The 16,667-nt window shown below is 48.8% G+C and overlaps 1 protein-coding gene across 2 annotated transcripts; it reads left to right on the top strand.

The window, feature by feature from the left end:
• Window positions 1-299: 299 nt before the first annotated feature.
• Gnpda1 (glucosamine-6-phosphate deaminase 1) lies at window positions 300-13,315 on the top strand. 2 transcript variants are annotated; one of them, XM_063232282.1, is made up of 8 exons: window positions 300-444; window positions 2,025-2,154; window positions 4,978-5,079; window positions 6,920-7,102; window positions 8,049-8,233; window positions 11,036-11,210; window positions 11,942-12,058; window positions 12,697-13,315. In XM_063232282.1, exons 2-7 carry the CDS (start codon window positions 2,031-2,033, stop codon window positions 12,034-12,036), a joined length of 864 nt encoding a protein of 287 aa, XP_063088352.1. In that variant the 5' UTR covers window positions 300-444; window positions 2,025-2,030; the 3' UTR covers window positions 12,037-12,058; window positions 12,697-13,315. The 2 variants fall into 2 exon arrangements, with proteins under 2 accessions (XP_063088352.1, XP_003477338.1); XM_003477290.5 differs by having other exon boundaries at window positions 11,942-13,315.
• The last annotated feature ends 3,352 nt before the right edge of the window (window positions 13,316-16,667 follow it).

The raw sequence follows: 16,667 nt of genomic DNA, 5'->3' as shown, positions 1-16,667 counted from the left end.
AACTGCAATACCTAGGTCAATAATGGCATCTGCACAATCTGCAGACAGTGCCAGGCCAACCCTCAGAAGCACTTACAGTGAATTCCACACTCTCTCCCTTCTCACCGCACTGACCCCGGGCCCAGCTCCCAGGGGCCCTGGGCACTGCCAGCCTGTGACACAACAGGCGCCTCCAAGTCTCCTTCCTCCTGGGCTAAGTGGGCTCTGGCCCCGCCTCCCGGGGGGCAGTTTGCGCCTCAGGCTCCTCCCACCCGCCGGCGCCCCGCCCAGCTGGGACGGGGCGGGGCCTGGGGTCGGGCCTGCAGCGTCTGGCCCAGGGCGGCCCCCCCCCCCCGTCCCCTGCTGAGTCAGCCAACGCCACGCGCACCGCGTGACCGCGGCCACGTGACCCGCGCGGGGCGGGGCGCCTGCGTTCTCGCCGCTGCAGCCGCGGGAGACGTCCTCGTAAGTGGGGAGCTGGGCAGGCGGGATCCTCCCGGCGGCGGATGGGGGTCCCGGGCGCTGTACCGGTCCTCTGGGGCCTGGCCGGCGACCCGCCCTCACCCCTTTCCCCGGGAGCCAGAGAGGCCTTGCGGTGGGGAAAACACGACCCCACGAGGCCCGGCCGGTCGCCTCTGCCTCGGGCTCCCCCACTCAGTGATTGCAGTCCTGTGATGGGGAGTGGCCAGTGCCTTCCTCCGGATGGGTTACCTGTATCCCTTGTGCTTCGGGGGAAACTGAAGACCCAAAGGGTTCTGCCGAGTAAGGCAGCCTTGGAAGCACCCCTTACCCAGAGCTGAAAGGGAGCTCAGGTCCCGAGTGGCAGCGGCCTCCACCTGCTATAGTGGCTGCAGAGGGTCCCGCAGGCACAGGGTCTCCAGCCATTTAGAGGAGATACTACAGCTCCCAACCTGCGGATTCCGATACTATCCAATTCGTGCGGTTAAGAATAGGAAATTTTCTTTTTTTCCTTTTAAATTAAAAAGGAAATTTTACTGAGGGAGAGGCAGTTCCTGAGACGCAGGAGGGGCCCCGAGTGGGTTGCCATGGACCCTACTTTCCAGAGGAAGTTTCCTAGCAGAATCACAAGGCAAAAAGCTATCATCAACCAATAAGATTACAAGTATAGCTTCTTAGGTAATGTCGATCCAATGGGGAAGCAAGTCACGTAGCAAGTGTTGGAGGAAAGAATAAGGAACTTTTCAGGAAGGGATGGGTCCAAGGGTCTTGGTCCGCCACCAGAGGGACTGATTTCTGTCTAGAATGTATTGGATCAGGAGTTGCCATGTACCCCTCGAGGAAGCTTGTGGGCCTGGTCATTGCATCTTTATCTTGAGGCTTGGCGTGGCACACATGCGTCCCCAGCCACAGCTGTAATGCGTGTTCATCTTTCGTCCTTACTCTGAGGGCCTAACCCCGTCTGACTGCCTATAATATTTCTTTTTTTTTTTTTTTATCGGTACTGGGGATTGAACTCACAACCGCCAGCTTGCAAGGCAGGTGCTTATGCCGCTGAGCTAAATCCCAGCCCCTGCCTATAATATTTCTACCCAACTTGGCTATGTCAGGAACTGCCAGTGATTGAGAGAAAATCTAGGTGGCAGCGTCCACCCTGGATGAGATTCGGGGTGTAGAGAGCAGGACTTGAGCTGCAAGATAATAAGGATCAACCTTGATTACTACCTGGTTTACTCCATTCTCTCATTTACTACAGTATTCCTAGCTTAAGACCAGGAGGTAGGTACTAGTGTCCACATTTTCGTGTAGCACCAATGGGTTCAGATGCTGCTTTATGAGGTTGGGTCGTTGATTGATTAAAAAAAATGGGAGCGTTGAAATTAGAACTAGCTGTGCCTCACAGTAGCACCTTCCTTTCCATCAAGCTTGTTGCTCTGAGCTGAAAAGTCAGGGCCTTTCTCTTACCCAGTTTGGAAAGGAAGTCGGTGCAGGGTTAGAGGGGCTTTTTCCTCAGCCCCAACCTTCTCCATTTCTTTTCTACCCCGGCTCCTTCCTGTTTGTTCTGTCATGTCCTCTCCCCACCGCAGAAGAAGATGAAGCTCATCATTCTGGATCACTACTCACAGGCCAGCGAGTGGGCCGCCAAATACATCCGGAACCGTATCATCCAGTTTAACCCGGGGCCAGACAAGTACTTCACGCTGGGGCTCCCCACCGGTGCGTTGTGGGATGGAGAGGCGCTGGAGTGTGGTGGAGAGGGAGGGTGTCAGAGACTGTGAAGGCCTCACTTAGCTGGGGACTAAAAGAAGGCTGGAGGTACTGGTGTCCTGAGGACGCCAGACCCGCTGCCCACACCAGACAGACTCAGTTTCCTGTACGGGTGGCTGTGGTTGGTGCCCATAGGATCCTGGAACCCAGGGATTGTTTTTACTCAGAGAGAACTTGATTTTTAGGTTACATCCTAGGTCAGCTCTGTCATCCAGGATTTCTTAGCAGCATTAAGTCCTGATGCCTGAGGCGTTCTTTGTATGAAATGAATTAATTTCCCTTTAGTGCGTGTAGGGAGTACCAGCTAAGGACTCTCCTTAGGAGAATTGACCGGATGGTCTCTCAAATAATTTTCCTTAAGATTTAATTGAGCAGAGAGCTTAGGTGAAAAGCAGTCCCAGTTTCTTCTGGAAAAGGCCAGAATATTAGCTTTACAGGAAGATATTTTGACCCCAGTTCCTCAAGGCAAATGTCCTGATTATTTCTTTTACAGTGGGGATTTGCTCTTGAGCTCTTACTGTTTTAGCCCATCTGCTAGAACGGCCGCCTTGAAACTTTTTCTGTATTGACCACCCAGTAAGTACTTCAGGCTTCATGGCTGCAGCTGCTCAGTTCTGCTGCTGGAGTATGAAACAGCCTCAGACCATACATGAATGAACGAGTGTGGCTGTGTGCCAGTAAAACTTTATTTGCAGACACCTGTTTGAATTTGTGTAACTTTCTGGCATAAAATGTTCTTTTGATTAAAAAATATTATAAAAACCTGTCTTAACTCCTGAGCTGCAAGGAAACAGGCAGTAGGTGTGATCTGGCCTTTGGGCAGGAGTCTTCTGAGCTCTGCTCAGGAGGCTTGAGGAGGTCCGATTGCCTGCACCTGTGAAACCACTGATGCCCCAGACCCGGGGGGCCGGGATAACATCCTTCTCCCTGACCAGAGGGAACCACCCTCACCTGGTCAGTGTCCGGTTCTGTGCAGCTCCTCCCAAGTTCCCGTTACCACAGAATCAGGTCCAGCTCCTCCAAGTGGAATTCAGGGCTCTTCAAAACGCAGCCTCTCCTGCCTGTCCTGCCTGCACCCCTGTAGCATTTTCAGCCAGCCTCGGCAGAGCATTCTTTCCACGACATGCATCGCTGCTCAGTTCTGGGTAGAAGCTATAGGAAACAGCAAGCTGCAAGGAGCACTCAAAGCGTATTGGCTGTGTATTGGGGAGCTCAGAGACTTGGCAGGAAGGTGTCAGGACAGGCATGGCGAAGACCTGGTCACAGGTACCAGAGGAGTAGTGAGTTGGCAAGAGGAGCTGTCACCGCCGTTCATTCAGTAGATACTGAGTGCCCTCAGGAAGCCAAAGATCTCTAGGAATGCAGCAGCACACAAAAGGTGGTAAGTTTCTCCCTCCCAAAACTCTAATGATAATGGGAGATACAGATAGTAAACACATTAATTAGCAAAACAGAGAGTATGTTAGATGGTATTAAGAGAAAAATGAAGCAGTCAAGAGGGAAAAGGGACCATTTAGAAGTGCATTTGTGGTGTCAGATATGTTGTCAGGGAAGCTCTCTCTGAGGAAGTTATATTTGGGGAAAGATTTGAAGAGGTGAGTTAGCCATGCAGGTACATGAAGGCAGAGTGTGTGCATGTGCAAAGGCCCTGGGGTGAAATACCCAGTGCAGGATGAGGAGTACCATGAAGAAGCCAGGGACTGGGTTTTGTGGAACCTTTGTAAGGATTGGTTATTACAGAGAGTAAATGAGGAGCCATTGTGGGCTTTGAAGAGATGAATGACATGGTCTGATTTGGATTTTTTTTCTTCCATATTTTTATTTTGAAAAGTTTCAAATGTTCAGAAGAGTTGAAATTGACATGGTAGTTACCATTCATCAGGATGCATCATTTGTTTTTATTCTTTGGTTCATGGTCTACACACACGTGCACACACATGCACACGCACTTTTTTTCTAAACCACTTGAAACCTTACCTCTAAAACTTTCAACTCCTGACTCTGAGAATGGGAACATTCTCTTCAGAACCCCCTACCGTATCAGACCTAAGAACAGGTCTGTCGTATTCTACAGTACCATCTGAAATATAAGCCGTTTAAACACTTTTCCTAGTGGTGCATGTGTATCTTTTATGGGTGGCACAGGTCCAGCCCAGTCAGTCCAGACCCAGGTCCAGTCAGGGTCCCGCTCCTGTAGTGTCTGCGGTGTGCACGGTGGACACACCCCAGCTCCCTCCTCTGGCCTTCCCGTGCCCTGGCCTCCTGCCTTGCCTCGGGTGTGTTGTGCGAATCCACCCCTCCTGGTGGAAGTCCTCCCTGAGCCCTGGAGCACAGCTGCTGCTCCTGTTTCCTGTCCCCACTCTGGACGGTGGCCTTCTCCTTGGACAACTTTTCTCTCCTCCCGTCCCCATCCGTGGCCCTGTACCTCACACTAATACTGGCTTGGAGACTGTCACAGCAGTAATCACCGGATGGTCACTCAGGTACATATAGTCAGTGATTCCAGTCAGCAGAATGCTAGGCACTTGGGATTCAGTGGACGGACGGACAGACAGACAGACACAACCCTGCCCTCCTAGCACCTGCGTTGTAGTGGTAAATAGGAACCGACCAAGCAGTTCGGGCTGGAGCATTGGGCAGGATTTGTTTCTCAGATTGGATAGATGCTCTTGGGGCACAGCCTCCCTTATTCCTAGGGACCCCTGGGCTTTTAGGAGCTGGGTCTGTGGGGTGTTCCTGGGTGTGGTGACATGGTGGAGGCCTTTCTTGCAGGGAGCACCCCACTTGGCTCCTATCAGAAGCTGATCGAATACTACAAGAACGGGGACCTGTCTTTTAAATATGTGAAGACCTTCAACATGGATGAGTACGTGGGTGAGTCTTTACCTTTAGAGATTCTTGTATGATTCCAGGGGAACCATGCTTTGTCTCTCACAGGTTTGGCCTTGAAAAACAATGGGGCCTGTCAGGGAGCCAGCAATACTTGGACATCGGTTCCTTATCAATACTCATCTTGTCTAGTGTTGGTTTTCTCAGCTAAAACATGGGGCTACCAAAGCTAACCTGTGTTGGGTGTGGTGGCACAAGGCTATCATCCCAGCACCCTCCAGAGGCTGAGGCAGGAGGATTGCAAATTCAAGCCCAGCTTGGGCAGTTTAGCAACCTAGAGACCGGTGTCTTAAAATCTTTAACAATTAAAAACAACAAACAAGGAAACAGAACATAGCTCAGTGCAGATGCCCTGGGTTCAGTCTAAAGTATGGAACAGGAAAAAACCAGCTGACCTCATGGGATGTGACCATTAAATAATACTGTGGTGAATTTGGAAGCTTCTTGTTTGTAGTAAAATGTGGATGAGCACTTAGTAATTAGGGCTCCCCTCTCCCCACTGCCCCCCCCCCCACTCCATGTCGCCTCTGTGTGGGACGAATCTTGCATGTGCGTCCTGGCTGGTGTGGGTCTGAGACGGTGGCTTTTCCACTGCTGACCCTTGCCTTCTGTCACCCCCATCATTTATAATGGCTTCATTTTAAACTTTTTTTAAAAAATTATTGTAAAATACATAAATTTAAAACTCACCATCTTTAAAGCATACTGTGGTTTGTAGCACTGGGGTCCCAGCAGCAGTGAGATCAGCACCAGGAGGAGCAGAGGAGCGAGATCTTGTGTCAAAGAAAACGGTCCTTTAAGCACTTTTTTCTTCTTATTTATTTATTTTGTTTGTTTGTATTTTTAAGAAAGGCTCTCACTGTAGCGCAGGCTGGTTTTGTATTTGTGCCGATCCTCCTGCCTCAGCCTCCTTAGTGCTGGGATCACAGGCTTACGTGCCACACCTCATTTAAGCAGTTTTATAGGTGTGGTTTGGTAGTGTTCATAGTCATGCTGTTGCACAATCAAATTTCAGGGTTCTTTTCATCTTGTAAATTTGAGACTGTAATTTACACCTCTCCCCTTCCTCCCCTCCCTGGCTTTGGAAACCACCATTTTACTTTGGTTTCCATAAAGCTGACTTCTCTGAGGACCTTACATAGGTGCATGTTTTCAAGGGGAATCTGTGTTGTGACATATGTTAGCGTTTTTTTTTTTCTTTTTAAGGAAAAATTTTTACATACATTTTGTTTTTGTTTTTGTGGTACCCGGGTTCAAACCTAGGGCCTCCCACGCTGTATGCAAGCATTATACCACAGCTGCCTCATCACCCCTGAGCTTCAATATTCTTGATGATTAATACTAAACATTTACGTTCAAGATTCTTTTTCTTTCTGACTAAAAAAAGTCTGTTTTGAGGTATTTTCTCCAACCAACTGGTGTTGAAATTAGGGTTCAGACTGAGCAAGGGTTTGACTGGGGTGAACGGGGTGGGAGGTGTTGGATGAGGGTGTGCCTGCTTCCTTTCCCAGGTGGGCCCAGTCCTACTCCAGATGGCCAGGCCATCTCTGGAAGCTGAGGGTGCCCCAGACCCCAGCCTGCGGTCATCTCCTAGTGAAAAGGCAAGCGGCATGAGGGCATTTCCCAGGCTCCTGCCAGCTCCGTGGTCACAGGTGGTGCCGGTGATCCAGCGGACGCTTCCAGGCACCAGCTAGGCCTGTCCTAAGTGTGCTGATGCCCAGAGCTCCCTGATGGGTGGTCCTGAGTGTCCGTTCGACAGGGGCATGTCCTGATATCCACCCTGGGAGAAGGGCTCTGGCACGACTGAGTATCCCTTGGCCCACAGGCCTTCCTCGAGACCACCCAGAGAGTTACCACTCCTTCATGTGGAACAACTTCTTCAAACACATCGACATCCACCCAGAAAACACCCACATCCTGGACGGGAACGCAGCCGACCTGCAGGCCGAGTGCGACGCCTTTGAGGAGAAGATCAAGGCTGCGGGTGGGATCGAACTGTTTGTTGGAGGTGAGCTCAGTGCCCGTGCAGGGCCAGGCCCAGGGAGGCTGGAGTCACAGAGAGAGAGAAGCCAGGATGCCGTGCTGGGTCTGTGCTCGTGACACTGGGGTCATCTACCACCCCACAGCTGGGCTGGCCTGGATCACCGCTCTGGCTCACCCTTGGGAGTGTGCGGTCGGACGCTCCCTCTGGCTGCCCTTTGATGCTTGGCCTGTACATCGAGAGGTTTAGATCTGCACTCTGAAATCTCCAGCCCCTAGCCCCTAAGGCCTTATAGTCCAGTCCTGTAACTGAGCTAATAAACATTTGAGATATTGGATGCCTCTAGTTCCAGAAGGTTCCCTACAGCCCCTGCATGCTGTTGAGAACTAGTTGAACCCCAGAGAAGTCTCACGACTTATCAGGGTCAACCCCCCAGGGGTGGAGGGAAGAAGGCAGAGGGCTGGAGCGTCTGCCTCCAGGTTTGTGCTCCTGGCCTACCCTGGGCTGCCTGCTGTCCGTCTGTCCCGCTTTGGGAGCACCCACAGGCCTGTGAGAGTGGACTGCCTTACACTGCTCTATCTTACATCTGTAAGAACGGGAGTGGGGGGCAAGAGCTTCATGTGCTCAGAGTTCAAAACTTGGCAGCCCCCACCGAGGTGCTGTGTTTTACTTGTTGTAACTCTGTCCCAGCAGCAGGACCCTAACTACAGGCAGGAGGGACCAGTCACACTTCCCAGTAATCCGTGGAGGCAGAAGCTACATGACTTGCTCCTTGCTGAGCTTTTGGAAGGTGGTAGCAGACTGCAGTGTCTGTGTGTCCCTTGGGTGCTTCAGATGTGCCCACCGTGGAATACGAAAAGAAGTATAGTTCTAAAGGGTAGTTTTTCAGGCTCCAGTTAGGGAAGGATCGTCCATTCTAGAAATTGTGGATTCCACAGACCCACAGGACTGCCCTGGCTGTCTCTGTCTGCAGGTATCGGGCCTGATGGACACATCGCCTTCAATGAGCCGGGCTCCAGTCTTGTGTCCCGGACCCGTGTGAAAACGCTGGCCATGGACACCATCCTGGCCAATGCTAGGTTTTTCGATGGTGATCTTGCCAAGGTGCCCACCATGGCCCTGACGGTGGGTGTGGGCACTGTCATGGATGCTAGAGAGGTAAGGGTGTGAGGGGTCTGCTGGCTTTGTGGGGGGTGGGAGGGCTCATCGTTTTGTTAATTTCAGCTATACAGGTACCGCCCTAACACAGGGTGATAAAAGAATATGGTGAGTAATTTTGTTAAAAGTATACAGCCATAAAACACTGCCATGAGTGTCCCTCCCGTGCTTCAAACACTGAGCCCGCAGTTCTTGGCGTTCTTCCAGTTCCGGAAGTCCTCTGTCCTCAGTGTCTCTCGTTGCTCTGTTGTGACTACCTCAGTGTCCTGAATGGATTCAGAACATTTACTTTCATGGCTGTTTTGACTTTGGGGAAGAACCAGCAGTTGCACCGTCAGATGCAGCGAGTACGGTGGGTAGGACACACCGTGTTGCTCCCCAGCCAGGCTTTCCTTTGGATGGTGCTCGGGAGTGGCGTTCACTGTACTATCACGCCTTGTACACGCCTAGCTCTGGTTCTTTTGCTTTGAGTTTTGTAGTACTGGGGAGCGAACTCAGGGCCTTGGGAGTTACGAGTAAGGATTCTGCCACTACACTGCACTGCCCACGCTCTGAAAACATTCTTATTAAAGATGAAGGCTTTATAAAGAAGGCTAAAATCCCAGCTGGTCTTAATATTGTTCTCCTTTCTTTGGAGGTAACCAACCCCCATGAGGTGACTGGTTTGAGCGTTTTTTCTGTCTTTTGCTGACGGCATGCACTGCAGACTGCTTGTCCTCTACTCCCTTTTTATGCATCTCTTGGGCAAGAACAGCTCAGCACCACAAAAGTGGAAATAATTTGTACCTGCCTAGGTGTCGAGGACTGTCTTGGTCATTGTTTGAAGCAGCATTCCTCCTGCAACCCAGGAAAGTTGTGGTTTTAGGCTTGTGCTCTGGGCTAGTAAATGTGTGAGGCACAATTAAAATGTAAGTGTTCAGCTGAGTGTGGTGGGGCATCCCTGCAACTTAGTGAGACTCTGTCTCAAAGTAGAAAGTAAAGGGCTCAGATGGGGAGAAAAGGGACTAAAAAAGACACAGACACAATATGGTTATGTGCCAGTTGCCTGAGATGAATGTAATTTCTGTGTATCACATACATTCATAGAAAAATTTTTTTAAAAAGCACAACCAGCCAGGTGTGGGTGGCACATGCCTGTAATACCTGCACTTGGGGGCCCTGAGGTAGGAGCATCGCTGTGAGTTTGAGGTCAGCCAGGGCTACGTAGTTCTAAGGCCAGCCTGAACTACATGGCAAGACCCTGTATCAAAAAATAATAAAATAAAAATAAAAAGCACAACCAAATAGTTACTGAGCAGGTTCTTGCCACACTGCAAAAATTCACCATGTTCTGAGAGCCCTGCTTTCTCTGTTTTGGGAGCTGGATGAGCAGATGAGTGTTCAGTGACAGTCTCTTAGTGAGGTGCATTGTCCAGGGAGAGGGCCGTGGAAAAACTGCTTCCTTGGCCACCTCTCTCCTTTCTAAAATGCTAACCTCAGGTACTATCCTTAAAGGGGCTAGAGATATATGCAAAAATCCTGGGTTCTGTCCCCAGAACTGAATACAAAGAGCATCTTGAACTGAATTTAGGGGGTTTTCACCTGAGTTGGGTATCATATACATTTGATTTCTTTCTTTCATGTGTGTGTGTGTGGCTGGGGGGGGGGGATTCCTACTGCTTTCATTAGAATTTTAGAAGTATTTTCTCTTCCTTTCTGAGGTAAATGGGAAGTAGCTACAGACATCTTAACTTCCAGTTTTTTGCCCACGTCTACAAACAAGCATCTCCTCAGGGAAAAGTTCCCTATTTATGAAGTGAACTTTGCGCCGGGGATTTAGATCAGTGTGGTACAGCACTTGCTTAGCATGTGTGAGTCCTTGGGCTCAATCCGCACTACCAAAAAAATTTTTTTCAAAAAGTGAATTTTTGTGAAATGATTTCACTACCTAGGGGGTTGCTCTGTTTGCTGTTTATAAGCACAAGGCTTTGGGGACTGTACTTGTTGTTCCCCCTGAGGGCAGCTGATCTGGAAAAGGATCTGGGACTGGCAGTCAAGAAACTCCATTCAAAACTGGGCTCTGAGTTGCCGCGGGGTACGACGGTCACTGCTGCTTGTGCCTCTGTGCTCTCATCTTTTAAGGAAGGGACACAGTACAAGGAACACGGCAGTACATGTGAGTGGAAACAAAAGGAAATCTGTAAGCTGAGTTCTTTCAGATCACTGTCCAGCACTGCCCTCCTCAATATTGTAACTGTTAAGTGGAGTCTGTGCCTTTGTTTTATGTAAACAAAAAGCATTATCACATTAGCAGGTTTAATGCTCTGAGCTGAAAGGGGCCAGCGTGAAGAGTAGCCTGTCTGGAATTCAACTCAGGAGCCCAACATAATTCCTACCACTGCTTCCAAAGTCCATAGACTGCGAACTCAGCCCCCTGTGCCAGAAGAGCTGTGGGCCACACGTGGCCCACCTGATCATAGGGCAGCCCTGCAGTCATCATCAAAGTTGTCTGGAGGGACGGTTACACAGAAGGGAAGAACAGAAGCCCTGAGGTCAAAAATGACCCTGGGAAAGTTACGTCATTGACAGAGCCGCATTGCCTTAAGTTAAGGACAACTATGAGGATATAGGATAACTACGGGGAAACCAGTGCCCTCTATCTTGGGTTGTGTGACAAAGCATTGGAGCACTGAGCAGAGACGCTGCAGGTCGCTGCTTACAATGTGGCATTACAGGAGCAATCAATCTTCACCCCAGCCGTGTGGCCGGCTGAGAATTCCGGTGTCTGGACTGCTCAGTCACGGGCTCTTTCCTGTTCCCCAGGTGATGATCCTCATCACAGGTGCTCATAAGGCATTTGCTCTGTACAAGGCCATCGAGGAGGGAGTGAACCACATGTGGACGGTGTCTGCCTTCCAGCAGCATCCCTGCACCGTGTTTGTGTGCGACGAGGATGCCACTTTGGAGCTGAAAGTGAAGACTGTCAAGTATTTCAAAGGTGAGGGGGTGGCATGGGACTGTGTGACCCAGCACGCTGTGCGGGAGTAAGGAGTGGAGCTGATTTTCGTTCTGGGTTTTCAGTCAATACCCATGACTTTAATAAACATCAACCCCTACTGCCTCCCAATATGGTTATTTCCAGGGGTCCATTTCTGAAGGTGTTTGCTCTGAGATGGCAGCCAGAAAATACGGACGGAGTTGTCCGAGGGCTGTGTGGTAGTCTCCTTCAATGGCACTGAGCCTTGGGTGTCTGCGTCCAGCCTCCCCTGTAGGCGAGGCCTTGAACAAGCTCTCATGGGAATCTTTATTTCTATCACTTTAAAAGGACACCTCCTGGAGGGATGGGGTGTTCCAAGGTAGAGTGCTTGCCTAGTATGTACGAAACTCTGGGTTCTAGTCCCCAGCACCACCACCCAAAGGGAAAAAAAAAAGATACCTGCTGCTTTACTCAACCTACATGAAAATCCTCATTGACTAAGTGTGTAAATTAGGAGTCATTTTCTTAGATTTAACTTTAGCCAGCTCCTGTAGTAGACGGGGTGACAAGTTCAGGAATTCTGTACTCACTGGGAATGACAGATTCTTTTCGTGATCTTAAGAGTATCATTCGGAGATCACAGAAAAAAGAGCTAAATTCTAGGACAAGATTTGAGAGGTTCTGGATGTTACTGTTAAATGGTCAAACTCTTTATTTCTATCTGCATTAACTTTGTTTTTCTGTTTTTATAGGTTTGATGCTGGTCCATAACAAGTTGGTGGACCCCCTGTACAGTATGAAAGAAGTTGAGAAAAGCCAGGCTTCTAAGAAACCATACAGTGATTAGTCTGTGAGGGGCTTAGCATCAGGTACCTCACAGAAATGGGCAGGCCTTTCTGGAAATTTGCCTTTAGCAGACAAGTGCGGTCTTTCTTTAATCCAGTGTGGTTACTGCAGGTAAACGGGTGTTCCCAGCTATGAGGCTGGAAGCCCAGTCATGAAGTTTATCACTTAATCAGAAAAAAAATCTCTGAGAAGTGTACCCCATTATTTTTGATGTCTGCCACCCCCAAGTTAGGGCTCTCAGCTTTTTGTTCTGCTTCGGCCACTGTTCACATGTATGACACACTCCCATCAGGAATTCCTGTCCCTGGGTGCACTTATTCTCAAGGGAGTGGGAAGCAGAGGCTTGCGTATTTTGGATACAGAAGTTTTGGAGCATTCAGAGTTCCACTTGCACAGGCCTGCCGTTACCTGAGAGTCCCTGTTCCAGAGCGAGGAACAGACTATCGCTGTTGGGGATGAGGAACAAGGCAGCCGCACCGCTCGGCAGTAACAGGCGCTATGGAAAGAAAGTGGTCCCAGGGAAAAGTAATGAGGGGCGGTTTCGTGGCTTTCCTAGCTGGCCCTTCTGTGACTGCCAGGACACCTCGTGGAAGGATAAAGTGATTGCTGGTGAACCCAAGTTTAGGGGTCCAGCCAACATGACAACCTTCCTCCCCTGCAGGGACCCTTTGACCACAGGAACCCTGTGTTTTTGTCAGAGGTTTCGTCCATGCTCAGCAGTAAGGAAGAAGTCTACCAGGGCATCAGACTCTTGCCCGCTGTCCGTGTGTCCTGCCGTGGTCATGAGCCGGCCAGCAGCCCAGTTTGAGTTTAGTCACAGCGTGCAACATAGTGCTTTGCTTCCCTGCCTCCGTGAGAGTCAAGTGCCAAGACACATGCCAGGTGCTCTGGTGTTGCTTCCCCACTTAAATGCCCTGGCCGGTAGCCCACTCGGTGCCCTGTGGGCTGATGTTCTCAGGATCTGTCGGTTGCTTTGTCCTGCAGTGCTCCTTCCCGGCTGGGCTGCTGCCCTGCCTGCCTTCATGTTCTGAAGTCCTTGCAGAGTGGCTGCTGGCGCCGATGCCTCTGTTTCTGTGCCTGCTGGAAGCTGGGTGCCTATTTCTGGGAAAGATTCCTCAGAGCCTGGCTCAGGCCTCAGAGCTGCATTCGCTACCAGCATTTGGTCTTTAGCTTTCCCACGTGATTGTGCTGCCATCCCGTGTTAAGATCGTGAGCCCATGGATCAGTGGACTTGTTTACAGTGTGATATTTTCTATTAAATCCAGTATTTTCAAACAAAATGTGTCATTCATGGATCTCTTTGAAGTTTTGATTCCAAATTTTAGAAATTTTAGAAGTAGCAGGTAAGAAAGCTTCACAGTTGGTCTTCACAAGAGCTTATAGCAAGGTCATAAGCATAGCAGTACCCACTGGCCGTGGACGTCTTCAACTGCATCTAAGAGTTTATAAAAATGAAGCACCTGCTGGGGTTAGCTCAGTGGCGCAAGTGCCTGCTTGGCAAACACAAGGTCAGGAGTTTGATCCTGGCACCAAAAGAAAAACACCATGTGACAAAGGTAGGAATGAAGGGATGAGCAAAAAGAATGAGGCAACCAAATGTGAATCCCGGCACCTGGGAAACAGACGAGAATCACTGGGAGTTCAAGGCCAGCCTGAACTGTGTAGTGGGACCCGGTCTCAAAAGGAAGAAAAGGGCGGCAAAGGCTAGAGAGAGCTTGGGGAGCCCCTCAGTTGGGTCCCCAGCATCATCCTAACTGCAAGGTATGAAAAATGCCACTTGTTTTCTTAATTATAGTTAATAAAATGAAATATGTCAATATAGCCAGTTAAAGAGATTCAAGTAAGTGGAAGGGATTTAATTTTTACCATTTTATGGAAATATAATTTACATACCAACAAAATCCACCCATTGTAAATGCAGTGATTTTTAAGTTTGTGGAGTTGTGTAATACCACAATCCATTTCTACCATTCTGAAAAGTTTCACTTTACCCCCAGCCCCAGGTGACAACTGATTCGCCTTATGGATTTGTGTGTGTGCGCACTGAGGATTGAACCTGGGGCTTTGCACTTCGTAAGCACACACGTTACCATTGAACTGCAGCCCCTACCTCTATTGGACATGTCAACAAGTGGAATTACATGACATCCTTTGTGTCTGGCTGTTCTCACCATGTATGACTTTCCTCCAGCGCTGGAAATGAACTAGGATTTTGTTCTTGCTAGGGAGGTACAGTACCAGACTAGTATCCCCAGCCTGAGCACTTTATCTGTGAACATGTAGCAGTAATCCATTGCTTCTAATTGCTGATTAGTATTCTGTCCATGTAGCAGTTTGTTTGCCCAGTCAAGATGTTTAAATTTTAAGTAGATACATTCCAGAAGAAAATCAACTTTATGAGAATATGTCTACGTGTTCCTGGGCCACTGAGGGCCTGTAGGACTACTCAGGCTGTCTTGGAGAGAAGCTGTTTATGTTTTGGGGCAGGAATCAAGGTGGGCCATCTTGTTGCCAGAAAATGAGGGCAATTTCAAACGTATCTGAAGCAGTGGAGGACAAAGCCTGTTAAATGGGGTTCCTACTAACCAGACTGAAGATCTGATGAGTAAACATTAACTATAGCTAATAGGGGTAAGTTGAACCTGTAAAATAGCAAGTCCGATAGGGGGAAAAAGCATTAAGTGTATACTGTATTTCAAGAAGAGCAGATAAAATGTGTTTAAATTTTCATTACATTTAGTAAAAAGCTGAGACAAAATAGCCAATACCCAAAGTTAAAGGCAGAAAGTTTTATTATTTAGTTCACAGTTTGTAGGGGTTTCAGTCCATAGTCAGCTGGCTCCAAGGCGGTGGCTTGGCAGAGGGGCAGTTTATGGCAGTGTAAGGTAGCAAAAGAAGCAAAAAGGACAGGAGTAAGCCTCTTTTCCTCCCTTGTCTTGTGTGTAGGCCCTACAGTGGTGTACCCACTTGCACCCCTCAATCCCAGCACTACACAAGGAGCCAATCACAAGCTCTAGATTCAGCGGCCTCTGAAAAGCCACCCCCCATGACTGCGTGAGGCTTTGGGGGGACACCCAGACACAAACTATAACACCTACCATCTGTTAATCACATCTATTCATTCAGAGCACCCTGGACTTGGCCTTAAGTCCACTCTTAGTCCCCAGAAATTATTTAAATTCCAATCACTCGTTCCAGCAGCTGCTGCCTTAGGTAAGCTGTTATCCTCCTATCACTTTAATTTTTTGGCGCCACAAATCGAACTCATGACTATGCTTGCCAGGCAGGCACTGTGCCACTTGTTTTCTTATGGTAGAGATTAATCCATTTGAAAGCTGTTGCTAGGCATGACAGTGCACGCCTGTAATCCTACCCTCAGGAGGCTGAGTTGAGATTGCACAGTTGGGGTTAGAGTCATCTAACATGCTCCCATCTCACAGGCCTGTGCCCTGGCTGTCCCGCCTGCCTAGAACTCTTTCTTCCAAGGTAGCTACAATGATCACTTCCACACTGCCAAGCCTTTGTTCAAGTGCTGTCATAACGAAGTTTTCTCATGGAGCCTGTTGGTGCATTATCTATAATCCCAACATTCTGGGAAGCTGAAGCAGGAAGATTACAAGTTTGAGCCCAGCATGGGCAACTTAGACTATATCTCAAAATAGAAAAGTAAGGGCCAGGGATATAGCTCAGCGGCACAGCACCTGCCTAGCAAGCAGGGGGCCCTGAGTTCAATTCCTGGTACCAAAAAAAAAAAAGGAGGGGGGATTTGGGATTTAGCTCAGTGGCATAAGCATCTGCCTGGCAAGTGCAAGTGTGAGTTCAATCCTTGGTAAAAAAAAAAAAAAAGAGAGAGAGAGAGATGAAAAGGCTGGGGATGTAGCTCAGTATGAATGTCCCTGGCTTCAATCTCCAGTACCATAAAAATAAATAAATAGATGCATAAATAAAATAAGCTTTTGTTTTGGAGACAGGGTCTCACTATGTAGTTCAGGTTGGCTTTGAATTTACAGTGATCCTCCTGACTCAGCCTCCTGAGTGCTGGGATTAGTCATGTGCCACTGTACCTGACTTGTGTGGATTCTGTAAGGAAGTAAATAGGCCGCAAAAAGCAAAATAGGGTTGAGACTAAGATATACAATTACTTTTAAAATGTATGTGCATTTATGTTATGTACTTGTTTTTATAATGAAGGGGGGGAGGGGGGAGATCCAAGCAAGAAAAATCTGTGTTGATTTTGTACGCTGTAACTTTGGCATGAGCAGTTTCCTCCAAACCTTCCTCTGGCGCTGAGAAACACGGGAACCCTAGGGGTGGTAAGGCTTCAGGCCTCCTGAGTTTCTGATAACATTATTCTTCTTGTCTTGCTTGTATCCTCACTATGTCTACTAAAGTCCAAGTACCAAAGTCACCATGATGAAACACATTGAGGAAAATTAAAATCCCAGAAGTCAAATCTTCTGTAACAAAATACAGAAGCTACTACTAGCTTAATCAGTTATTTAGTTTTTTGTTTGTGTGAGTCAGGGTCTCTCATGTACCCAGGCTGGTCTCAAATTCCTGGGCTCAAGCACACTTCTCAGCCTCCAATAGCTGCCAGCACCACCAGGATCAGATGGAGTTACTTACTCTAGT

Source organism: Cavia porcellus, unplaced genomic scaffold (assembly GCF_034190915.1).
Source record: "Cavia porcellus strain 051 isolate PalLab524CR breed Dunkin Hartley unplaced genomic scaffold, mCavPor4.1 scaffold_21, whole genome shotgun sequence".
Taxonomy (NCBI): domain Eukaryota; kingdom Metazoa; phylum Chordata; class Mammalia; order Rodentia; family Caviidae; genus Cavia; species Cavia porcellus.
Note: the sequence above shows the minus strand (reverse complement) of the source record. Positions and strands in the feature narration are given on the sequence as shown.